General features: G+C 45.2%; 3 protein-coding genes across 9 annotated transcripts in view; 2 read left to right on the forward strand and 1 right to left on the reverse strand.

Moving 5' to 3' along the window:
• LOC125953286 (uncharacterized) overlaps window positions 1–11,695 on the forward strand; it is a 118,749-nt gene extending 107,054 nt beyond the window's left edge. For all 6 annotated transcript variants that reach the window (XM_049682748.1, XM_049682746.1, XM_049682751.1 and 3 more), the window contains 2 exons: window positions 800–927; window positions 10,516–11,695. In XM_049682748.1, the coding sequence (XP_049538705.1) occupies window positions 800–927; window positions 10,516–10,602 (215 nt within the window). In that variant the 3' untranslated portion in view covers window positions 10,603–11,695. The remainder of the gene's footprint in view (window positions 1–799; window positions 928–10,515) is intronic.
• Window positions 11,696–16,881: 5,186 nt separating this feature from the next.
• On the reverse strand, window positions 16,882–21,582 carry LOC125953310 (protein phosphatase inhibitor 2). 2 transcript variants are annotated; one of them, XM_049682790.1, is made up of 4 exons: window positions 21,413–21,582; window positions 21,178–21,342; window positions 20,952–21,113; window positions 16,882–20,681 (listed from the first exon to the last, which is right to left on the reverse strand). In XM_049682790.1, the coding sequence occupies exons 2-4, from the start codon at window positions 21,276–21,278 to the stop codon at window positions 20,219–20,221; spliced, it is 726 nt and encodes a 241-aa protein (XP_049538747.1). In that variant the 5' UTR covers window positions 21,279–21,342; window positions 21,413–21,582; the 3' UTR covers window positions 16,882–20,218. The 2 variants fall into 2 exon arrangements, with proteins under 2 accessions (XP_049538747.1, XP_049538746.1); XM_049682789.1 differs by having other exon boundaries at window positions 21,178–21,345.
• The window catches only part of LOC125953292 (xylosyltransferase oxt), a 9,411-nt gene continuing 3,863 nt past the window's right edge, over window positions 20,582–26,129 (forward strand). Inside the window, exon 1 of the mRNA XM_049682762.1 lies at window positions 20,582–20,698. Within this exon, the coding sequence (XP_049538719.1) occupies window positions 20,687–20,698 (12 nt within the window). The 5' untranslated portion in view covers window positions 20,582–20,686. The remainder of the gene's footprint in view (window positions 20,699–26,129) is intronic.

Genomic DNA, 26,129 nt, shown 5'->3' on the forward strand with positions numbered 1-26,129 from the left:
GGAAATGGAAATGGGGAGAAATGATTTCAGCAATTTCTTCGTCTAATCACTCGTGGTAGCCCACATCAATAAGGCAATAAGACCGCTAGAGAATGTTCAACAGACTAACGATTTTGCTTTTAATAGTGATTGCAAATCATTTCAATATCTCGCCTAATTACTGTAAATGGCTAAAAGAAGCGATCAATACTTTATCAAATCCAATGGGAACACAGATCATCAGAGTCGCAAGTCGACTTTTAACGATCGCAATGGAGGAGCATGAGCCTACATTTTCCCAGTATATTAATCTCGAGCAGTATTTCCGCTGCTATTTTCATTTGTCAGACACAAATTAATCATCAACGGATATTTCTGGACTTAGAATCACAATAGATGCTGTATGCCGTGTTGTCAATCGGGTAATTAAACGGCACGTTGCGCGAGTAGTCCACAGACGTCTGAATACTGTAGGCATGTTTGTCTTGAAACCTGTAGGAATGTTTTGAAATTTGTTGGAGCTTTCTAATTTTCTAAGTATTTTTGTCTAACATTTATTATCGTTTCCTCTCCGGGCCAGGATTTTCTATTCATGAGATTACGTTAAAAATTTTGAGATTTGTTTATGTTATCTGAAAACATCATCTGAAAATAACGGTATCGGAAAAAAACTTATTGGAAAATATGGGAAAAAGGAAACGTAACAACAGACAAATCCCATAAGAAGTGTTGCAAATAATGAAATATGATGTTGATTGTGCTAAAATGAAATAAAACATAAATTAATCGATCCCCCCTTTCCTTTTTCTGTACGTTCCAGGAGGTAGCAATATGCGCGGAGACCAGAAGTGGCCCCCGGAGGAGTACAAGCGTCAATCGGAAGTGGACAACGAGGAACGGCGTAAACTTGCTCAGCAGCCGGCCTTCCGTCCACGTCGTCAGCAGAAGGTACGAAAACTCACAATCCCACTGTTAACCTGTGATAACTCGTCGGTTTACTGGTGGCGTCTCTACCGAAAACCCTCTCACCGAAACCATCACGTAAAACCCCTCTTTCCGGCACTGAAAGACGATAATGTTCTTTTTTCGGCCCGGAAAGTGTTTCAATCAGTGTCCTATTCTAGCGCACACTTCACGCCACTCGAAAGCACACGACCGGTCGGTCCCCAGATTCCCGCTGACCCTCGTTGTGATAATCACTTTATCAGTGTCTCATTCGACACACCGGGTCCCCATTCAACCCGACACTGCAACGTTAGAAGAGTGGTTTGATGAATTTCGACCGATTAACACCCGCCTCATTTACACGCACACTTGAATCCTTTCCAGATTCGAGGGGGATTGAACGCTCGGTGCCAGCGAGGCGGGGGATTACCTGAAACCAACGCCCTCCCCCGGGTGGATTCAATGCTTTCAATTGAGAATTAATTTAAAGCCCCGCTTGATTCAATTTAATTTCATTGAAACATTAAAGGACAATCACCGTGCCTCGGTGTTTGCACAAACACACCCTCCTCTATCGAGCGGCGATGCAGCGAAAGCAATCCTTTTATGGGGTAACTCAGCAATGGTGGAACCGATATCTCTATACAAATCCGTGGGCCATTAGTTATTGACCGGTAAACACAAACAAATTGAAAGCTTCCCTCCTTCTGCCATTCCCGGATCAACAACGTTTCCGGGAGTCTGGAATGGAACACTTAATTCCGAAACATGATTACACCACGGATTGGGCGGAACGGGGGCGGAGGACCAATTTCACTAACAAATGTATCATCAACTGGAGAACGGGTCCCGGAATGATTGACTTCCAGCCCAGAAGGCCGAACCCACGGTCTGTACAGAGATTATTATATTTAATCAACGACTGATTATGCTTGATATTATGCTAATCCATGCGTAAATAATGTCGATTGATGATTAACAATAATCTAAAGCATCGTTGGATGGTAATTGAATCTCTAACCAAAGCACTAAGCACCACGGGGCACGTACCTGCGGTCCCTCATAATGCCTCACGGCGTCCACATTTACTTTAAGTCAAACGAGAGACTAAAACCCCGGGATGTTCGCCTATTTAGCCAACTATTTAATGAATTTCATTCCTATGCACTTTACTATCCGAAACCAGAAAGCCCTCGGTGCGAGGGCGTTCAGAATGCATAACTACGCAACACACACACACACACATGCCGCCACAACACAGCGCGAGCAACACGCGGGTGGATAGTTTTAATTGCATCGTTCTAATTTCGCTAACAAAATTCTCCTAAATTTTTGATTTGCTTCCCGTGGCGCAGCTGAATGAAGCACCGGGGTAGCAACGCGTTGGCTTAGCGCAATTTGCCTACAACAGTCCACTCCCCCCCTCCCCCCACTGGAGCGACGAGTGCCACCCAAAAGTATTTAAAATTTTACATTTATTTAACCGAAACAATCAACAGTTGGCAAATCCACCATCCGTGGAGCGGTCGGTGGAGGCGCCTGGTACGTTTCGCTTTGCGATGGAGGCGCCTAGCCGCTCGTACAGTGCTGCGCTCGGTAAAGCTCACAGCACACCGACAGGCTTTTAATTGAATTTAGTCCGAATAATGCCAACCAACCTCTCCTCTCTCTCTCACACACACACCCTCTGACATTCACTCATTAGCCCACGGTGGCACCCAGCGGATGCACACACTATAAATGCCACGCACCATTGTGACCGGTGGACTTCCGGGCACGATTAACGTTTTGTATCGGGGTGGTGGGTGGGCTCCGGGCATTCCGGGTAACCGCCGGTATCGAAACCACGCATAATGTGTATGACAAAATGCAGCAGCCATCCCACCAGCGGCTGGTACAACGAAAGCCATCCGAACGGCCACACCACAAAAATGGGCAAAAACGGGCGGGGGGGGAGTGCGAGCACGATTTGGTGGATTCCGGATGCTACAGGTTCGTGCCTGCGTACCTGTAATTAGACCGAAACCATTCGTTTCCTCAACAACAACCATCACTAGCAAAAAAAAAACAACAAGAGCTAGAGCTGAAGCATTTCAGCTGCTGGTGTGGCAGCTAACATACCACAAAACCGGCGCCGACCGAGAACACCGCAAATAGAAGCGCAAATTCAAATTCGTGTACCGGTTCGGCTTGGGGGTCGCGTACGATCGCGACCGAGATCAGTGGCATCTATTTGTGGTTAGTGCGTGCCTTCAAATGTAGTAAACTGGTGCTGGTTACAGCGCGACCGACGACCGAATGCAAAGTTTAATATTTAAACCTCAGCAACTCGGCCAAACCGAATGCTCGTTGGTTGTTCCGGAGCACTGCAATTTGTACAGTTCGCCGCAACACCGATTTTCATAATCCCCTCCCGTGGGACCCGTAACCTCACATTCATAATAATCTCTGACGCGCAACTGTCCACAGTAATTTTCATAATTATTAACATTATATCAATGACGATTGACGATTGCTATGCTGGGTAGATGGGAAGTGCAGGAAATTGCGTATTTCTCTCGTTCGTGGCCGATTGCCGGCTGCACTACACAGGTTCGACAACAATAGAGTGCAGAACCATCAACGCGGTTGTCAATGTTCTCGGAATGTATTTCCCATTTCAACTGATCCGGAAGTTGCAACCATAATGACGATGATGATGATGATGATCGACGCATAGACGCATCCTGCTTTCATTCGGTAACCCACCAAATCTTGGCACAGTATTATCGACCATTTGACCGGCCTGCCTGGTGCCAGATATGTGCGCGGTACACACATCCTCTACACCTACACGATGGTTCAATTCATTTCGCTTTCGTCATTAGAATGCTAGCTCCAGAACTTCTCTGGCTGGCGAGGGAAGCGCACTGTTGCCGCGAACAATAGCCGACGCCGGGCAGCACACATTAGTGTCCGTTTGTGCGATTAGCGCGTGCAGCTTATTAGCTGCATCGTTATTATGATCAACCCGAAAGCTCACAGACGACGGACAGCGCACCATAATGACCAAGTCGCTAACCGCCACCACCACGACCATCGTCATCATCATCATCATGCCCGCTTCGAGCACCAACCATTATCGTTCCGATTCATGATTGCCCCTTTAACATTGTTGGTTTGCTGGCAATAGCTTCAAGCAACTGATGCAACCATAATGCAGCGCCTGGATGCCTCGTTCTGTCCCACATGCAAGACGATCGTTTAGTGGTCGTACAATACGCAGAATGAACACCAAACCTGTTGTGAATGGACCTGTTCGATGATGATGATGGTGTATGTGTGTGTGTGCAAACAGATAAGCAACTAGTACGAAGCGGGGATGGATTGATAGCTTAATCATTTGGTTGGTTGTTGTTTTTTTTCTCTCTATTTTGCCTTTATTATCATCCATCTGCTAATGATGCGGCAAACACGGTCAGCCCCCCCATTGTGTACTCGGAATGTGAACGTGGCGAAACGAACCTCGCATTCTCGCCATTTTTCTTTCATTCCCCTGTGTTCATTTGTTCCCCAAAGGCACCACTGATGCCGGCTGGCGGCTGGTTGTAGCAGAACTCTCATAACGGCAATAGCAATTAGTGTCGAACAATGATCGGTATGCTCATCAGCATAACTGCAGTGCAGTTTTCCCATTTCCCCATGTAAAAATGCTGCACCATTCGCACAAACAGTCAGTCGGTCAACTCCAATTGCTGCCAATGCTTTCTTCGGAACCAATCAGGCGAAGATTGTCATCATAATAAAATCTATCCAGCGGTTCTACAGCGTGCGCGTCCATCTTCCCCCCGGGCACGGAAAAAGCATTGCTGCAGAACGCCGAAGGGAGAAAAAAAATGGCTAGATAATGTTCCTTTTGAAACCATTGAACCGTGGCTCGCCATCACTACGCTTTGAAATGAATGTGTTTCCCTTTCTCGAGCGCGCCGAACCCATTAATCCCATCCCCGGCCATCCATCACCATTACACCGCTAACAGCCTGCGACGACCATCGTTGTCGTCGACGTCGTGGATTCAAAAGCCAATGCCAGGCGGCTCCCCGTAAGGTACTAGGGTTCGCGAACCGATTCCGCTTCATTGATTACACTCAATTCGATCAAGAGATTCGAGATCCGAGAAAACCTACCGAGGGAGGACGCGAAGCGACGCAGCCAACAGCCATTTCGTAATATCTTTTGGCGTCCAATGATTTCTAATTACGCGAACACCGAACCAGTCCGCATCCCGCAAACCAAGGTCCAAGGTAATGGCCACGAGGACGCACGAGGGTGAAGGAACACAAATCTCTTCTCCATTAGAACTTTGAATGATCTGTCCGGCTGTCCGGCTGTCCGTCTACACCGTCCGTCGCTCATTCGCGATCCACAAACTCCCGGTTGCGATGCCCGGTCCAGGTGGTCGGCCAATGTGCAAACCACCAGCCACCGGCCAGGGCCGGCTGGCGAGTAAATCCTAGAAGACTTATCTGGTTGACATCGGTGGACGACACACACACACACACACCATACGGCCGGTTAGCTGGCCGGCAGGATGTCTGCAGGGTTGGCTTTCATCCGATGAGCACCGCGGCAACGGCAGGATACGTCCGCCGGCCAATGCTAGCTGCTGGCAACGATTTTTCATCTTTCATTGGAATTATAGAGAGTTAGAGAGTTTCGCCCGATCCGATTGGGGGAGGCTGAGATGGCTGCCGGGATAGGGATACTGGAAAGAAAAAAAATAGAAACGTGGCCGACCGAGTGGATGAGTAGGTCACCGGTCCATAGGGTGTACCGGTCTTTGGCCGGACCGCCATTGCCATCATGGTTGCCATTCCTTTCTTTCGTTCCTTGCCTCCGTTCTCTCCGTTGGAAATGTTGGAAATGAAATTGAATTAAAATCAATGCTAATTGGATTTGGATGGCTTCGGGCGATGTGCGGAGCTCGGGGGAAAAAGCTTTCCTGTGCTTTCCCCCTTTCTCAGGTTACCTGGTACCTGGTGATACCGGAAATCCTGGTACCCGACAAACGGTGTTACGACCTCCCCCTTGCCATCGTATGTAGGGTTAGCCATCGGTCAGCTTATCGTTTATGAAGCTTCCGTGGTTTTGTTCGTAAACTTGTTAATTAGTTAAACCATGGAAGCACATTTCGTGGCGCCATAAAACACGGAGCGCAAGTGAATAGGTTCTAGGACCGCGTTCTAGTAACAGATATCATGTTCATCTCATGCTATCGGTCTTTTTTGTTTGCTTTCGCATCGTAGCGTTGCCGATATTTGATTTATGTACATTTGTGGTTGCTTCAGTAGATGTTGAGAAGACCCTATTGTTGGATTCGATCGCATGACTAGTTTAAGAGTTGAGTTTGAGAGCATAGTTTTATGTTCACAGACAATATGTCTACTCTTCCAGTAAACACAAATCGTTTAAAATTAGAAACTTGTTTTTTTTTGTTATGTTCACGAGTTATATAAACCAAAAAGCCCGTATTTTCAATTACTTCTTTGTTCAATGAGACTTTTTTTATATTCTTGGGAATTGGATGGTCCATTACTTGAATTAGTATATTGATACGGAAAATGTATGTTATATAGAACCAATCCGTTGTGCCAATGATTTACGATAATCAAAGGATCATTCCCCTATCTGAAACCGTAACTTAAACCACTATTTCGATCAATAAGGCATCTGGTGATTTGATACCATCGAAAACTATCCCAACCAAAAGTTTAATGGCTGGAAAATTGAACATTTTTACAATGTGGCTGGGGAGTGCTCTGGAATTCCATTCCAAAAGGCTCAGATATGCGATATTTGGAATGGCATTCGAGAGCGCTCCCATTCCACATTGTTGGAGTAACGTTATGGAGTGAAGAGGATATCCAAATGAAATACATTATTTTGGGTTGATTAAACGTTACTGGGTTTTTTTTTCTTTCAACCATTTATATGGTTCGGGTAAATCCCTGAAAAGAAAAAAGGATGCCGGATAAATTGAAAATACCTTCCAGAAATAAAAACCTTTATGGGATTACTAATGATGTTCTGCATTAAAATGGAAAGGCATCTAAACGGAAGCTGTCACTGTTTTTAATGCATTCTACCAGTTCTGATTTTTATAATTATCACTGCGGGTTGGGTCCAAAGCTCATCGCTTCGCAAATCGATAGCACATCTATAAGCATAATCTCCTCGGAAGGAACGTACAGATCATTGATAACGGTATTCATTTTCGGGGCTCTTCGCTTGCAGCAATCTTATACTATAAGAAATCTGCTAACGGCTGTGGCTAACGAGGAAATACACTTTTATTGTGCCATTATTTGCATTCATCTTAAAAACCACTACTTGGGATTGCATAAAAAATGGAAAAAACAACAAAAAAAACAGAAAACAAAATGGAATGGAAGATAGCAAAAAGCACATCCGCTTATTTTGTCGTTGCACCAGCTGCACAGCTTAACCCGACGTCCACTTAACAACGGCACCAGGTTGTTTCATCGTTTTCTGGCCCCCCGTTCGCCAGCTAATTGATTTTGAATGGCGCGAAGACCGCGGCTCGCTTGCCGATATATGATCCGATATGTGTCACGATGCACACATCACTCACACCATACGCTGACGCCTCGTAACATGTGCAGCAAAAAGTTTGACATGCGATCCGCATACGCTGATTAGTTTAACCTAGACCCCAGATACCCAGAGCTCCAGCCAGCCGTGACAGCGATGCGATGCTTTGACAGCACACTATTCGCTTTCGGGCGTATACAGCATAGAAAGCCTATGTTGCAGTTTGGAGTTAGTTTGCTTTATACAGGATCAATTAAAATGCCCCTTTCATGCAATTTCTGTCCCCCCTGAGCATGTTTGGCTAGCAGCATTGATTGAATTTTTGACAAATTTCTTATCAACGCAATGGTGTTGATTTCGTTGTTGCACATTAGTCAACCTCGTTCAACCGCATTCAACCGCCAGAGGATCATTTTCTGCGGGTTTTACGAAGCAAATCCTGCGTGACTTACGAGAATACGCCATCCCCTGCCATCGCCCTGCATGCGTGTAAACGTCCCCGGTACACACTACATACACACTGCAAACCACTGCACGAGCACCGGGTAGTCGAATGCGAACATCCGGGTAATAAAGGAGAATAAACGAAGGTTGGATGGTACGGCCGTATTAACTGTGCAGCAGCCGCCGAGCGCGTATACTGCAGCCACACCACGCCACCGGATGCACTTCCGGCGCTGTCTCGAAACCCTGCTGTGACACCGGATGCACCAGGATCGCAGCATCGCATCGTCGATAGGCCGGCCGAGACCGGGAAAGAAATAAAACAAAAGGCTGAAAGCGCAGGAAGAGCAGACAGAAGAGAGAAAAAAACTCCACGGCTCGGTGGCCGGTGACAACACCCCTTGGATGGCTTCACGTTGTCACATTCAACTAAAATAATCGCGTAAAAGCGGAATGGCCGGGCCGGTTGGTCGGTTGGTCGGTCCCATCGAACGCCAAGTGTGATGCTGAAGCATCACGTGGCTTCGTTTCATTTTTTCTCAATTTTCCCACCCAGTCCCAGTCGGTGGTGCCGATGTCACTGTATGAGATTATCGGGGTCCTCACTTGCGTTTGACAGCATCCGTACAGCGAGGATTTCCGGGAAGGGATGAGTCCGGGTGAGCGCGAGTCCTTTTGTCATATCCCGGTTTGGAAGGTGAAAAATGGTCACCGCTTTCCGTCCCTATTATTGCCACCTTTTACCGGCCATGGCGCTGGTGTTCATGTTAATGCTTCGTGTATGTTCATGTTCCTGTATGTTCGACAGTTGAGGTTGTTTTAATTTTCGAAAAGTGCTACGGAACGACAACGGAAATCATAGCAGACAACAAAAAAGCACACACACAACACCGGAAACTCACGTAGAGGATAGTTTTAAAACTTCGTTTCCGACGACTGGAACGACCGGGCTTCATGGACTCCAGGCACACGAAACTATCCTTAAACACAGCGCCTACGGTTCGGCAAACAACGATTGCGCGGCCGATTTTTGCCGAGCGAAAAATGGTCACTTTGATCAAATTAATTCATTCGCCAACAGCAGCGCCGAGCGGACTTCGTGCAGCGCCAAGTTTGCCTCAGGGGGCCCGCTTTCGGAATTAATTGCATTTATTGATCCCCAGCTTTTATTTGGGATGCAAAAAAAAAAGAGGGAGGGCATATGCTAAACGGATATAAATTTATTCCCAACCACATCGCACACTACAGGCGCTCGATTTAAGATAAAATTAAAACCTTAATCAAAAGGCATTTCAACCCGAGGCAACAATTGGCGGTCGGTTTTGCGGTGAAGAATTTATTCCCTGCGATTGTGCTGCACTTTAATCCGCCCGACTCCGATATTGATACTCCGTGGTTCTAATATCATGGCCTGCTACCAATTGCAATGCGCTCAACCGGCACTAACACATACTGAGCCCTGCAGCCACTTGGTGCACGTGACCGACCGTTGTGGTGTTGTGGGAAAATGTGGGAAACGCAGAAAGAAACGAGTGCAACCCTTTATGCGCTAATCAATGCAAACATTGACAAAACATTCATTAAATTAATTAAAACCACTTGTGTCAATGCACAAGCAGCAGCAGCAGCAGCAGCAGCAGCAATGGTTTGCAAGCAGTCGAGCGTATCCACTCCCGGATACTTTCCGGTTCGGCTGTTACGAATGTGAATTCCATTCGATTGAAAGTCGGTCAAGAGTGTTAGCGGAGTTCGGAATTAGAGTTCAAGCGAAGAGAACGGACACCAACCAACCAGCATCGATTCCCATTTCCATTGCCAAGTAAATCGCCATGCGATGAAAATTGCCTGTCACTGAAACGAGCGAACCAACCAACCAACCAACCATCCAAGCCACCAATCTCAGAGCCCTCTGAGACGATCAGATTATTCCGATTATCAACTTATGCCCGAACGAATAACTTCTAGCCAAGATATCGGTCTCGCCACTCCGCGGGCTAATGGCAGAGTAGATAACGCTGCTGGTCGCTGGATTACCACTAGCGCCGAAATGGTGCCAAAAAACAAATAGCCACCGCTGGACCGGACCCTGGACTGGAACGGGTATCGGAACGGTTCGCAGCTTCACTCCAAGAACGGCGAGCCACGTTAAGCCTCGTTTTGGTTCTTGTTCCAAAGCGAACCAAATCGTTGTCCGCACCATTGTTTGTGCAGTCGGGAGTGAGCCCAGGGAGGGTTGGGAGATAAAGTGAACATATGTAACCCGGACTGTCCGGGATTGTATCGTCGAGATGAAAAGCTTCTTCGGTTTCCATTTCCAAATCTACCAGGCCAGATGTGGAGTATGGTGTAAAGAGAGGGAGAGAGAGAGAGAGAGAGTCTGCCAGTAAACCGAATCCACTATCTACTCCATTCGTTATCACTAATCCTTTTTAATGTTTCTTGTTTTTTTTTTTCGTGTCTCCTATTTCCTCCGGTTATGGGATCACCACCAACACCACCACCACCTTCCAACACCACTGCTACACCACGACACGGCCACTACCCGAAACGATCCAGGACTATGCGGACTTCTTCGCTAAGAACGCACTCAACAACACCTACCCCGGTTATCGGGCTCCACCGGGCACGCAGCATCATGCATAAACGCCGCTCACATCGCGGATGATCGTGTATCTTCTTCATCCCCCCTCCTCCCCTCCCCGGTGGTAACCTTCTCTCGTTTAACATTTCCTCCGCGCAAAAACCTACTTCCCGCGAGTGAGGAAGGCCCTGGAAGCCGGGAAGTCCAAGGGTGACACAAAGTACGAGGTGTACAAACGCTGTTAAGCTTTTTGGCAAATATTTTGGATTAAAGGAAGAAAGGAAAACAGGACGATCGAAAGCACACCCGCTACTACTCTCGACATGATCGCCCACCCCGGTGGATAGACAGCGACAACGAGCGAACAACGCAAACGCGTAAACCAACAAACAAAACAGGCTAATGTAAGCTTTGCACAAGCGGGTTATGCGACTGGCGAATTGAATAGAAAAGAATAGAAAAAAACGACAAAATTATCGAGGACAGGACTACATAGCGGTGCGGTGCAAGTGCGCGAAGCCACAGGCCAACAGGGCCGGATGTATCGGATGTAGAAGAAGGAAGTTAAACAACACGATAAAACGCATACACAAACACATATACCACAATCCCCCCGTCCCGTCCACCCGTCCAGGCAGGTGAAGTTTTGAAGGTGGAACCGCCGGCGGGGGCGTACAGAATTCTAAGCAAAATATGATACGACTCGACTCGAATGGGCGCGTCAGCTGCGCACTAGCTTTAACCTTCCTGTGTCTAATCGTGTGCTTTCTGCTCTCCGTATCGATGTGTGTGCTCATCTGGTACATGTACCAACCGGCAGCCGGACGACGTACGTGATGCAGCAGCTTTTCGTTGACGTTTTCTGTTTTTTTTCTTTCTTTCTTTCCTCTTCTTTTTTACTTGATTATTTTTCCGCGATCCAATCCCCCACTGCGCCTCACGCCCTCCCCCCTCCGATCCGCGACCACACATGAAATGGCGCGTGTGACCTGACCCTGGGGACAGTGTATTACGCTTTATACCGCGAAGCCCTTAACGAGCGCTTAACGCTTTTTGTGATTTTAAACATTTATATAAAGAAAACAAAAACACGCAGATCAAGAGTAAATAAAGGTTTTTAATAGACTATCGTTTGACCAAGCGATGGCCAACCAACCCAGGTGGAGCCCCACACTATCTGTGTTGCTGTAGCTGCATCGAGAAATTAATTTGTGCGGAATTGATTGAAAATGGTGTTTTTAGAAAAACAGAACGTAAGTATAACTTTATCGAAATGTTTGCGGCCATCTAGCGATGTTTCACTGATTCCATGTTGAAAGAAATCCTTATCTTATATGCAATGATACAATCAAGAACGCATATTTCATGCTTATAAAATGAATCAGTTCTGCAGTCCAAGCACTTTTGCTGTCATTTTTGCAATAAAACAAAAGTAGTATTCAGAAGGAAAGATGTCTAATGTCATACAACACCATTTGGTCCGATGAGATCGATCCTATCGAAACAGGAAAATCAAGCTTGAAAACAGTTCTATCAACATCCAAAACGAAATTTTTTGACCACAAACTCATAACTCTAGTCATATTCAGTCATAATCAGAGGCCCCACAACTGAGGCGAGTCAAAAATGTCTCTGTTTTCTATACATGAAGCACCATCGGCGTTTTTTTCCATCAATACCTCTTTTTCTGATTTAAGACGAGTTCAAAATTAACCATTTTTCAACACATCACTTACCTTCAAATTAACTAAAAGCTACTGTTCTCTCCTTCTTCTTCTCCTTTCGTTATCGTTACCCATTTCAAGATTCCGACAGATTTTTCTGTCAATTTAGAAGAACAAATCTCCACAAACACACTTTACAGAAATGCCATCTACCGTCAAAGGTACGCCACACCACCGACTTCTTTCCTTGTTAACCGATCTTTGCCCTATAGCTGAATGCAGCTCATTAAACCTTGCGCACGAACTGCGAGCATTCACCACCAGCAACGGTTGCTGCAACACCATCAACCACCCATAGCTGCAAACCTGCAGCAAATGAAGATCAATGCAACTGTCCATGTCCGACGCTAGCGGACACCTTTAAATGCATTTATTTATTAAATATTATGCTTTACCAGCAGAATTTCCACGCTCTAGCGCCCAGCAAGGCACCCTCCCCCGCAACGATACAACCGCGCACTCCAACCCATGCAACACCCATTTACCGTGTGTCAAAAACAGCTCGAAAAGCAGGTCAAACCAATTTCCAAAACCAAAAAGAGGTACAAAAAAAAATATGAAAAAAAAGTTAAACGAACAGTCCTTAAAGTGCCCATTTATAGAGCGTTACCAGCGGTGTGTGTGCCACCGATGCCACCGGGTCGGCCGGGTACTATGCCCTGTGTTGCCGGAGTGCCGGAACCACCACCCCGAGACTCGAGAGTGACAGTGTGGGTACGTATGCATTATTCATTTTATTTATTCGCATGGCAATCGCCGGCTATTGTTTATTTACGACTGATGCCAATGTGCACGTCAAACCGGAAATATACATTTTACCCCCCGATCGCCAGCAGCAGCAGCAGCAGCAGGAACCACAATCCTCCAAAAGCTGACCGAAACCGCATCATTACAGATTTTATGAAGTCGAAATTGTGCGATGCGAATGGAGACGCCTGGTACCGGAGGGGGGAGGGGGAGAAAATGAATGCTGCATCCATTGCCGTCATGCGTGGTCCATCTTACAACTATTCTGGTCCACATCCCCGGGTTCGAACGGGGGGAGGGGTGGACAGTTTGTTATTATAAAATGTTTTAAATTATTAAAATGGATGTACAAATATCGGACGTTAATTACAGACCGAACCTTGGTCGGTCTGCTGATGCGTGGTAAGAGGTAACAGTGGGCGGCAAGGAAGGAGAAACGAATGAAATGTGGGACATGTTGGGCACACACACACACACACACAAGAGGATCCTATGCAAACCGTAAATTTGTGCTCATTTCGTTGATTAATTTTACAGCCCCACGTTCCCGCAATCATTCGCTTGACCCATCCTCAGTCGTTCCATCATCATCTACCATCGGCTAATGCCGCTGCTGCTGTTGCTGTTGCTGCTGCTGCTGCTGCTGCTGTTGCTGCTGCTGCTGCTGCTGGTGGAGGTAGTCGGAAGATCGGATAAAGGCGGGGACAATAACGATTACACACAACAACAAAAAATCAATTTTCATGCGAAACAGATGCCAATAATCATTTTTCAAAAGACAACCACTGGACCGCAAGGGGAGGGGGGGGGGAACCAGCGGACCAGCATGGGTCCGTTTGGGAGGTCGAGACGATATGATAAAATGACACCACGGGCCCACACGTGCCGCGTGTGTTGCTTAATTCATAGCCCATTTTATCAGCAAACTTAGTCCAATTAAAATGACCCACAGAAGCCACAAATGGGCAGTCCCGCCCCCGCTTCCCGCTTTTTGGCTAACCAACGGGCTCATGTGTGCCCCGACAAGCAGTGACCGCAGCACCATACTTCATTGTTTCAAAACCAATGTTCATCATGGGCTGTTGCATTTTTTGTTGGCCGATTTTTTTTTTCTACGTGCACTTTTGCACAGCTCATCATCCAGCAGTCGCAGCATTAGTCATTACGTAGCTACGGAGTGAAGGTGGACCAGGCTATGACCAATTGCCAGTCGGATGGCAGGAAAAAATGCGAAAAACAAAGCCACTATCAATTAGTTGGAATTAGTGTTACACAATGCATTGCCACAGATAGGCGAGGCGCTCACACCCTTAGCTTCGACGCAACTGTTCGTCGTTTTAAATGTAGTTCGTCGGTTGACGATATGCCGTCAATTAATGTGGAAGTGCAACTGAGAGTGCAACAGCACTTTTCAGCATGTTCTAGATTTCACGATCTCGCTCGATCCAGTATCGCTGATGCCATGATCAACGTATGTAAATTATAACGTACGTAATAGATTTGCTACGAGTTGCTCGAGCCTTGTATCAATACATAAGCAATCTACTGAACTAAAACCATTCTTCACACCGGGTTTGGTTTGAATAATGAGAATTATAGGCTCTTACGTACAGCTTCAATAAAATGTTCACTAAAGACTAGGTTTAATGTAAACTCGTATAAGGATCCTGTTATGTGTTTGTCTAATTTGGTTGCTGTCCCTACGAAGCGACGTCGAAATTATACATCAAAATTCTTCGCAATTGCACATAACTTTGCCACATCAAGATTTTTTATTATCTTAATCTGTTAAAGGATAAAAATGCGATGAACTAAGTAGCAGCAACGAAATCTAGATGTATTTAAATAGTCTTTAATCTAACCAAATAATTTATTTGCTCGTATATCGAAAATGAAACAATGAAACGAGAACTAAATTAAAGTATATTCATTGTCCTACCTCTTACAGTCAACGAAAATCTGACCTAGCACTGGCCAAATTCAATCGATTAAATCTAAAATAAACAAATAAATAAATATAAACCCTAGCAAAACGTGAGTTCTGTTAACTATTAGCCACAGCATTTTAATACTTTGGATGTTCGTTACCATTTTTCGTAAAGTGATCAATAGTGCGCCATAGGCTTCAACGAAAATTGTAACAAAAAAGGTAAGCGTGCCCATTAAAAATCCTTCTCATTTCAGCTCAACTAATACGCCACTGCGTAAGTTAATAATTTTCACCAAAAAAGCAATCAATTGCTTGCCAAAAGAAGATTAAACCATTCACTCAGAATATTCCCGCTGAGAGCGACAACTCCCTGAAAAACAAACAAATAGAAAACTACTCCAACATACATCGCCCAATCCGCTATCCGTGGACCATGGTTTATCATTTTTTGATTATTTTCCTCACATTTTCATGACGATCGATAGGCTTTGGACGTTTTCGCGCGCAAAGCGATGCAACAGTTGAACACATGTTTCGACCAAAAATCCCCAAAAACCTCGCCTGCTGCAGATTATAAAAATCAACTACATGCATAAAACATTGGTTTCCCCTCCCCCCCCTTTTTTTTTGCTGTCACTCCAGAGGCCTGTTGAGAGCGGCGTCAGTCAGATTGAGAAATAATTGCTCAGCCTGCATAAAGTCGCATGCGAAACAAAACCCCAAAAGCAAACTACATCACCCCATCCGTCCCGTCCCCTTGTGACACTGCCTTTGCTCGTGGCGAAGCATATTCGATGGTAATTGTGTTGCACCAACACCGGCAATCTTCATCAAATAGTTATCCGAGCACGGTGTACATCTGTACGCTTTCCCATGGCCGTGGATAGGGTCGCCATTCTGCAGAGAGATGGATTGTTGGCATGCATTTTGCATATTCCTGGGTAGATCACTTTCTTTGTGACACTCGTGTGTCGGCATACACGATAATATTATCGAAAAAATAAACCCCTCCGCTACTTATTGTAGTGCAACAAAAAAACACTTTTTACCGGGTTACAACAGAAGCAATAATCACATTCATCGGGCATGTTGTAGTGTGCATTTCCGGTCGAAGGGACAAACGCACTCCCATGTACGGTTCGTCGGTTGACATGTGTGCCTTGGTGAAAGTGCAACCGTCCGTGCCGGTATGTAGGCGGACGCAATACGCAATCGTCAACTGAATCGTGGCTAATTTATGTGCATGTAAACAACTCTGCTATCGCTGTCCTCTGATCAGTAGGCAAATAGATGAATTGATTTTTCACAATTATCCCCAATCAAGCCCAGACCCGAAACGGTACTGGAGTGTGAACGAGAGAAGGATAATATTCACATCGAACGATTAATACCATTTATTTGCATGTTTGCAAGCGCCAGTAAATTCCCGATACATCCCCCAGTCCTTGTCCACTGCCAGACATCGCTGATTCAGACACTCGAAGCACTTGTACCGGCAGGTTTGTGTCAATTTAAAAATCAAACAACAAAACCCCTCTCTCTCTCGATATGTGCCCACGTGGTATTTTAATTTTAAAATTAATCTCGGAAGCGCTAGGAACGAAAGCATAATCCATGCAAAGTGTGGAAACATCCGTACTCCACGGCGAGTCGATTACCCACCTTCGTTCATGTGTCCCGAAAGTGCGGGAATCGGGATGGATGTAAAAATAACATACACACAATCAGATTACCGCCAGCCCAGCGTATGACGATTACCATGGGCCGAGGAATCTGTAATAACATTATTAATGCATCACACGATGCATCGGACTGCAACGATGGATGATCGATTTGCTCGTGTGAGCTAATGAGGGAAGGGATATTCAGGGCGTCGCTGCGCACTCTTGGATACAACTTAATCAATCAAGCGAACAGCTATCAATAGTACAACATCGTGCTACTCGTCAATATGTTTTTATTCATCATCAGTAGCAAATAATATATAATATTTAATTGTTTCTAATTTCTCCGCTGGCTATCCGATGTATTCTCAACTTCTTAATAAATAGTTCATAGTTCGTTCCGATTTAGCACTCGTTATGTGTATCTCTGGACCACCTCGCTCTAGGCAACTTGTCCCTCAGCGCTGCGCAGAGATCGTATATGTTAACCTGTTCACCTGTTCTTATCTTTTCTACTGAAACAGAAAGCCATGAAATTCCCGGAACGCAAATGGACACCTGTTTTTTGTTTTTGTCGCCAGTGTCCGGTGTAGCTGCTGGAGTACAAACGTAAAAATGTGGAAAGAAGAATGGTAAAACGACAATTAAATCGCTAAAATCGTTTCGAACACTCTCAAGAAGCTCACGCATCTCACCTTCTTAGCTTGCTTTTCTTTAAAAACCCCAAAAAACCACCTTAAGTTTTGCTCTCGCAGCCTACTAAGAGTCGATTTCAACAAATTAACTTACTTTTCATTCAATTCTGCTATGCTTCAAGCACACCCACACGCGCACACACGTACGATAAAGCACTAAAATATATCTACTAATTCAATTGCTCACTCGCATGTTTTAGGGTTTTTCAATCTTCCTATATTCCATCTTAATCTCTCGAAAGAAAGTGACCAATAAAACAGGTTTTAACAGTTGTTCAATCGGTGTGGAGTAGAAAATTAAAAAAATATTTAAAATTTACTACTTCACACAATCGCGGTGCGGCGGTTTTCGCATTCCAGTGTATCCAATAAGCATTGTGATTCATTGTTCTCGTCGCTCACATTAACCACTGTTTAACCACTTTCCTACCCAATTTTTAGTCAAATCCTCCAATTAACAATGGTATTTCAGTACGCAACTTACATTTCTTCTTACATACTACGCTTCTCATGCGCGCTTTGACCAAACTGAGCCAACAGACAGAGTATGTTCTTACATTTCTTTGTTCCTAAATATTTGCTGAGAAAACAATTTTACCATATTCGGCACATTGGCCAACATATTGCTGAAATCCTTAAAACTTCCAATACTAGTTATGCTTTTCTCCCCGTCACGCTCTTGGGAAGAATAGTACGGCGCTTTTGCAGCTGCCACGGGCGTTGCTATCGAGCAACGGCAGCCGCAACATTCGACAGAATATAGAAAATCAGTTTCCGCTTAAAACATAAAGCAGGCTAGCTTAAAACGTACATCGACTGTAGTAAAACTAACATTTTCTTGGCTAAATACATTTCGCACTGCTGTTGCATGAATCAAGCGTATGATATTTAGCACATCGAAGTGTGCTCAACTGCCAGAGAGGCCGGCAGATAGAGGGATAGTGGGTGTGTGTGTGTGTGTGTTTCAGTACCATTTTCTGGTGACGCACTTTTTGCAAACCGACTTAGGGGTCATTTTTTAGAGTTTTGATTTTTGTTCCCCAAAGTGGCTTCAGGGATAAAGGTTTTTTGATTATCGTCCATAACGTCCGATTTGGCTACCTAAAGCGCACGAAGCATACCACCTTCGGTGTTTATTTTTTTCCATGATAAATTTGTTCCTCAATATTTGGCCCGCTTCTCTGCGACCAGTGCAAAATGTATTACTTTATTAATTGCGTAGCGAATTTCGTTTTGATGTTTCGTTCTTCTATTGCTTCTATTGCTTTGTTCGATCGACAACAACGGCGTCATTACTTCACTCAGCATCACGTTGCTAAAATCATGATTCCCTTACCTATCATCAACACTATCCACACACACACACACAATCTGCGATACTGGTTGGCTGAGTCTAATCAATTTTTGGCGATTTCCGATTTCGCAAAACGCCGAAAGCGCTGTTTGCACTTTCGCGCTATTGATTGTTTCGATTGTTTGATTGTGCTACTGTTCTATGTTACACTAATAAGCCGAATATTCTGATAAAATCACCACAAGCTTTACCAACCCCGTGTGATTCAGATGAATGCATCGTATGGAAGCGGTAGACGGCTGGAGCACGTAACGGGGTCACTCGCACGAGACAAAGTAGACGCTACCCACGCACCTGCCTCTTTGAACAAAAAGCATAAGCTGATGGTATGGCCACCATGCCATGCTGCTGGTTGGTTATGTCTACACATTTGATTACTTCACACTACAGAAAGGAGGTATTTATGTTAGGTCGTGTGCTCTCACAAAAGTCTCAAGCGCGTTCATAAAGTGTGGACCAAAATGAGCTTTCATGTAATCTATGGTTAATAAAGTGTGTATCAATCGATGAAATCTTACAACAAGAACTACTGAAAATGTGGTGAGTGAACTTGTAAATAGTGCCAAGCCACGCTGGTAACACCAACCATGGCATCCACAACACAATCTGCGCCATATCTGCGAGGTTATTTACAGTTAAATCATTTAACGATTATAACCAACGAAAGGGGCTTCTGTTTTGGGGACGATTTTTAACATGCTATAGTACCAAAACAAAACAAAGGGAGTGGGAAGTGTGATGGATACAGCAACGCATGCCGATCGTGCTTCTCTTGTTATGTGTATTCTCACTCACTGCGGGGAGATCTTTAGCTTATTTGGTAATGCATATCCTAACACCGACACTCACTAACCAGCTCAAGTTCTGCTCTGCTTGAACCAGTAGAAGAGAAAGGTGAAAGTGACAATGAAAAAGAGCATCGCGCCTATTGACACCACCATGATCAATGCGATCGCCGAACTACGAGTTGCGTAATGCTCAGAGGCTTCCTCAATGACAGCCACACTCAGGACTGTGCGCAGAAAGTGTAGAACGAACATTTTAAAGCGAGCGGTAGAGGATCGTAAGGCATTATTGTGAGCATCGTACAGCACAACATGCGTTAGATGAACAAAATTAAAAACAAAAGCAAAGAAAAAGAAAGAAAAAAGCAAAAGATCATTAAAGAGATTACATGAGCAATCCGAAAAGAGAGGGCTACTAGGATGGTGTCTCTACTAGCGTTCCCGTCAACACAGGATAGATCTATTACGTGGCTGCTACCATGCTTCTAGCAGTAAGCCGTCTCAACTTCGAACACTGTATTTTCGTACAATTTAGGGATTTAAAATGGTAGAAATGAAAAAATAAAACGTGGCAATCATAGAAAGGTCCTCATGCCACCTGCACGCCATCGCGAAGACATTTCAGTGGTGTCGTCCCTGGCTGTGAGTTGTTCATTGAACGGAGAAAAAAGGAGGGAGAGGAAGACTCCCATTGTGACAATATTCTATCGCAGCAATCCTTCCTCCCGATCGATTATTTCCGTTTTCCGTCCCGGTAGACGCGCTAGTAGAACGTTCTCCTAAACGAGATCTTCCGTACCTGGTTTCAGACGGGGTGCTAAGCTGTCGGAGGGAGTAAAAAAGCTGGATGCCGCCTCTGAGCCACCAGCACTGCCGTTCCGGTCCACCTCCTCCTGCTCTTCCACTTCCATGTGCGTATCTTCCTCCAGTGCGGAAGCGCTCGGTCCGGCACCAGTCGCTACAGCCGAACCTTCAGCTACCCGCGAGTCCGAGCGTTTAGAGACCCCCGATGCCGCCTCTTTATCATCATCAGCATCATCGTCATCCTCATCGTCGTCGTCTTCTTCTTCGATTAGTTTGCGAGCTGCCTTTACCGCTTCGAACTCGTTATAGTGTAGCTTGCGGCGACGTTCGAACTCCAGTTTGCGCTTCTTTTGTTCTTCAGTCAACTCTTCCTCTTCCTCCTCGGACTCTTCCTCTTCGGAGAACGATTCCGTGCGTGTGTTTGCGGCCACTCGAAGTCTGAAATGAACAGCGAGGTGAGTAGTTAAGACCGACATGAAAATGATAACCGAATCGGCAACAAACTACGGTCTCCAACTTAGGGCGACCATTGCATCACAACAGATTAAATCAAATTATCATCCACTCGACACACCCGATACGTGTCGACATGCATGGAGTGTCGAGCTACCGACCGGGATCAAACGGTGTGATCACCTTACACTTCGAGCTCTATCGGTCACCTCTACCGACAGATGACGTGATGTTCCGCTGCTGCTGATTACTCACCTTTCAACCAGCAACTCGGCGTCCAGCTGGTCGACGTCATCCTGTTCGACATAGTTGTACGGCGTCTTTGGTTCGTCTACCTTCATGTGGCCATAGTCCTTATCCGGTGGATGATGCGTCTGTAGTACGTTCAACTCGTCAAACTTTGCACTTTTCCGGTGACTGCAAAATAACCGGATTTATCGAATCACCCGTCTCTCCCTTCGTAGTCCACGCAAATACTTACGCCGAGGTGGCCGCGGACGAGTGTTTATCGAAGCTGCTGGATGATTTCAGAATGCCTTTGCACGGTTTTTTGGCTTCCGGAAGGTCCGTGCTGAAGGACATTTTGCGAACTCTGCTTTCCCCGCTAATCGTGACGGCTGTGTTGCTCTACGAGCCGGCCAAGATCCTGCTGAAAAAAGGGACGACATCTTGCAATTAGCACACGGAGGAACACGGGTCGGTGTTCCGGTACTTGCCTAATCCCCTCGTTTACTCGCCGAGAGTCAATTTTACGGGCGTAATTCAGATTTTGCGGGGCGATCGTTTCTTTTTTCGTGAAATTTTTGCGAATTTTTTTTTGTCAACAAGCAGGCAACCCGGTTGTCACTTTTCGCCCAAGGTGCATATACGGGTGCGTGTTGTGCCAAGATTCCTCGGAGCGCACCACCTTTTTTGTGCAACTTGCATAGGCCCGTGCCACACGAAGCCTAAATTTACGCGTAAATTTAATTTTTCGTTTAATTTTAATTTTAACCCTTACATGTAAAACGTTTCATTTTAACCCTTTCACGCTGTCAAACCTTTGATTTTTTTTAATTTTACAAGTGAAACCTGGGCAAAGACACCAGGAACAGTGTGGGACTCCCATCCACCAAAATCTATCCTACCGTCTAAATCGACTTCTTTGGAATGATGATCCAAACTACCTACTTCATCATTCCCAATCCCAGATTTCCCTCCCAAATTAAGACGTTTGTACCAAGGTACTTTAAAGAGCGGCTTCGGCCTAGGCCTATCCCCTCTCCCCACAGGCGCCTCGCGTTCGCTCGAATGCCCGCCCTTCCGCGGCCCGCGTAGCATTCCCTATCCTCCTCGACGAGGATCCCAACTGGGATCATGCCGGTTACCACACACACTGCCGCCAATGACACGGTGCTGAAGGACCCTGCCACCCGAATCGCAGTGAGTCGGTGGACCTGGTTCAGCAAAACCAGGTTGCTTTGTACCGTCAGCGCCCTAGCCCATGCAGGACCCGCGTAGCGCAATACGGATGATATCACACCTGCAAGCAGTCTCCTCTTGCTACTACTCAGGCCCGAGGTCCTGCACATTATGCTCTAAAGAGCGTGGAGGACCTTCTTCGCCTTACTGGTGGCGTATTCTACATGGCTTCCGAAGCTGAGCCTGTGGTCGACCATCACGCCAAGATACCTGATCACTTCCTGAGACTGAACCACGTGACTACCAATCGTGATCGATGCCACTTGGACTTCCTGCAGGTTGCTGACAAGGATCATCTCGATTTTGTGGTGAGCAACTTCCAGTCCTACTCCGGCCATCCACGTTTCCACCGCTTCGATAGATCGCTCCGCATTAACAATCACCTCATTCAGGCTCTGGCCACTGACCGTCAGGACCATATCATCGGCAAAGCCAACGACCAAAGTCCCGAGTGGCAGCCTCAGGGGTGTAAGGGTTAAAATTAAACGAGTATTTTTTTCGTTTACGCTAGAGTTTACGCTAGAGTTTACGCTCCGGCTGGCAGGGCCTTTTCAATAAAACCACAAGGCGGCACAATTCTAGTACGTTTTAAGAAGTTGATTCAGCTGCGAGTTGCGGCATGTGTTAAACCAAAACCTTTCCCGGAGTGTCCCAAAGTACAGCTGGTTCCAATTCTCCATCCATTACTACTGAACCAAGTGATCGGACTGTGATATAGCTGAGGAGCATTTAAAAACGAAACGATGAGAAAACGTGTAAGTCTCTGTAAAATACAAAGGAATTTACAAAACCGTTCAGTCTTAAGCAATTCAATGTGCTTTTTACATTCTTGTGAACTGAAACTCCAAAGAAATAGTTTAAATCATCACACATGGGGGTGAGAACTCAGCTTTAAACATAATTGAGCCCAGCTTAACAAGCGCTGCTACTAGTTGAATAAATCTAAACATGCTCAAGAAAGGGGTTTCGCTAATCACCTGAGATATATAGTGTTTCGTGTAATTACGTTTTTATTGGTTGGTAAACCTACCCGTGTTGACTCAGATGACGATAAATTTCTGATAGAATGAGTTGAAAAAAATGAAACTGAAGAAGAAGAATGGTTTTTTGCCAATGGACAAAAGCTATTCGGCGTGCAATAAACCCTTATCCAAGAGTTGGTTGGCTCGAATTTATAAAACCAATAAGCAGAAATGAGAAGAGTAGTAGGGTTTTTCGACCGAATGTACTGAAACTCAAAAGATCTATTTACACAGATGATGCGGTACTTAGAATCTGTGTCGTAGAATCCACGTTCAGTCGTTTGTTCCTGTTAGTCCGCTCAAACTGCTCCGTCGCTTTGAACGCGTTTCAAGATTCTACAAAAGCGATGCAGCGTTTTCTGTGCCAAAGAAGTTTGCTTGTTGTCGTCATTTTGGCCCTGGTTTGTGTTATATTTATTCAATTGAAATGGAGAAACACCGCCAACGAAGATGTGCAACCAAGTATGAGTTTGTTTGTGGGGCAAAATGGATCCATCATTTATTTGCCTTGTAAGATTACGGATCCACTTGCTTTCAACGCCCTTGAAAGGGCTGGTACCGACGAGTGTAGATTCAAAATCGCCGAAGTGTCCTGCAAACAAGCACGTGGTGTACTTACACCATCCCGAATTCCTCATTATTGTCCTCGAGGAAAATACAAGCCATACCGATCGATTGGATGCTATCCGCATAATCTGAATCATACGATCGAGAAAAGTCTTTTTAAAATCGTCAACATGACCGTGCAAAAGTGTGTTGAGCTATGCACAAACTACAACTTCCGTTATGCAGGATTGAGCGAGAGGTAAGCGGCTGTTAAGAATCATGAGCAGATTACACTGTTTGATCACTTATCCACTGTTTTTAGTGTTTTCTGTAAGTGCAGTGATGCCGAGCCAGACCCATCTTCTAAAGTACCAGACAACCATTGTATAGTTCCATGTGCTGGAGATACCAAGCAATTCTGTGGTGGTTTTTTCAGAACCTCAACCTACGAAACGGGGTTACAAAGTAAATGTTTATCATGATATGCGCGTAGATTTTTTGATTCACTTATTGTTTTGCTTCGCACGCTAGAGCATCCACTAAGTCCGATTCAGCTCAAAATTGCTCCAGGAGAAAAACCTGCACGAATTGGATTTTTGATGTTATGCCACAGACGAAACATTAGACAGATCCGTCGACTACTGGGTGCCATTTACGATGAGGGCCACTTTTACTATATACACGTCGATATGGTCAGTTACACGAAAACAAATTGTATTTTGCATATCCTGATGCACTTCACTGTCCATCTATACGATTTTTTTCAGACCCAAAAATACTTGCAACAAGAGCTGCTGAAATTAGAGCGTGACTTTCCCAACATCTACATAGCGCGTAAACGGTACAAAGCGACTTGGGGAAGTTACTCCTTTCTTAAAACCATCATGAGCTGCGTAAAGGATATGCTGGCCAGAACGCCTTACGAGCTAGACTTCTTGCTGAACATGAGCGAAAGCGATTTCCTGCTGAAGCCAATAAGCAAACTTACCGAGTTTCTTACTGCAAACAAAGGGAGAAACTTTCTGCAGCTACAGGAAATGTTTTCCATAGACGAGTTTATTGTCAAAACTAGTTTCAATCGGGTATTTGCTGAATGTGCCAATCGTATGTGGCTGGTAGGAAGCCGCAATGTACCAGCCGGCATAACGATCAATGGAGGTGGTGATTGGTTCTGCATATCGAAAGCATTCGCTCAATACGTGACCAGAGCGCATGACGATCTCGTGCAAGATCTCGTCCAATTAGCCGAATATAGTGGTTTCAGCACGGAATTTTTCCTCCACGTGGTGCTACTAAATTCGCGATTCTGTCAAACTCATTACGACGCCAATCTGCGGGTAGTGAGCTGGATAAATGATCTTGGATGTTCCTGGGATCGGCCAATCGATTGGTTGGGCTGTAGTCCTATCACCATACAGGACCGGGTTTTCTCAAAGATAAAATCAATGGAAACGAGTGTGGACTTTTTGGCTCGAAAATTTGATCCTACCATTGATCAGACCGTTATTCTCGGCTTGGAAGAGACACTTTTTGGAAGCTATCCTGCAGATACTCCAAACCTTCACGCTTACTGGCAAAACATTTTTCAACGCGACACAGATGGAAATGGTCGTGATATGGCTGCACTAATGAATGTAGCTTACACTCTGCTAACAAAAAACTCTAACCCGCGTAATAATAGCCGGTATGAGGTTGGTCAAATATTGGAGATTACCAGTTATTTCAATCACAATGTCTTTAAAGGATTTCTAGTTCGTCATGTTGCCTCGGTAAACGATTATAGATTGGAGCTAGAAGCATTTATCAAGCCAATCAATTCCTACAGTCTCACAGATAGCAAGCATCAAAACATAATCAAGAGCATTCAGGTAACTGGTCAGTATAGTTATGCTGACCAGCATCCCATTTTTCACGAAGGAATTCATTCCATCGATCAGATGCCCATATTAATATTGTATCTTCACGAGGAAGTTAACACGTTTAACCACACCGCCTCTATTAAATGGATTGATCCTCAGCGGAATGTTGTATCTGTGGATCGTTACAATCTTTCAGCGGATTCTAACAATCATCACCCGCTACAGAGTCAAAGTTTGCAAACTCCCCTTCAAGCAGGTGTTTGGCAAGCGAGAGTTTCGTTAAACGAATCTGAAGTAGGACTAGTCGAGTTTCTACTATCAGCTAATGAACCACTATTTCCAAAAGGCAGCTCTCCACGTGATCGATGTCGGAAAACATCTTTTGAAGAGGTGGTACATAGCCAATGCAAGGATTTAGACAAATTTCAGCTATCCAATTTCATTGAACGTTTCTATCGCATCGCACATGTTTGTATAGTCACTGAAGGGAAAGGTATCCTTCCCAACAATTACAAATCACTAGAATACTGTTCCGATACCCGCTG

The sequence above is a fragment of the Anopheles darlingi genome, chromosome 3 (assembly GCF_943734745.1).
Source record: "Anopheles darlingi chromosome 3, idAnoDarlMG_H_01, whole genome shotgun sequence".
Classification (NCBI taxonomy): domain Eukaryota; kingdom Metazoa; phylum Arthropoda; class Insecta; order Diptera; family Culicidae; genus Anopheles; species Anopheles darlingi.

Bases quoted from the DNA above. Each gene is read 5' to 3' on its own strand.
- LOC125953310 (XM_049682790.1), bottom strand. From the start codon at position 21,278: ATGTCCTTCAGCACGGACCTTCCGGAAGCCAAAAAACCGTGCAAAGGC. The intron at 21,114-21,177 runs GTAAGTATTTGC...GTTATTTTGCAG, and splicing joins TCGTCCGCGGCCACCTCGGC to TCACCGGAAAAGTGCAAAGT. The intron at 20,682-20,951 runs GTGAGTAATCAG...TGTTCATTTCAG, and splicing joins GCCGAGTTGCTGGTTGAAAG to ACTTCGAGTGGCCGCAAACA.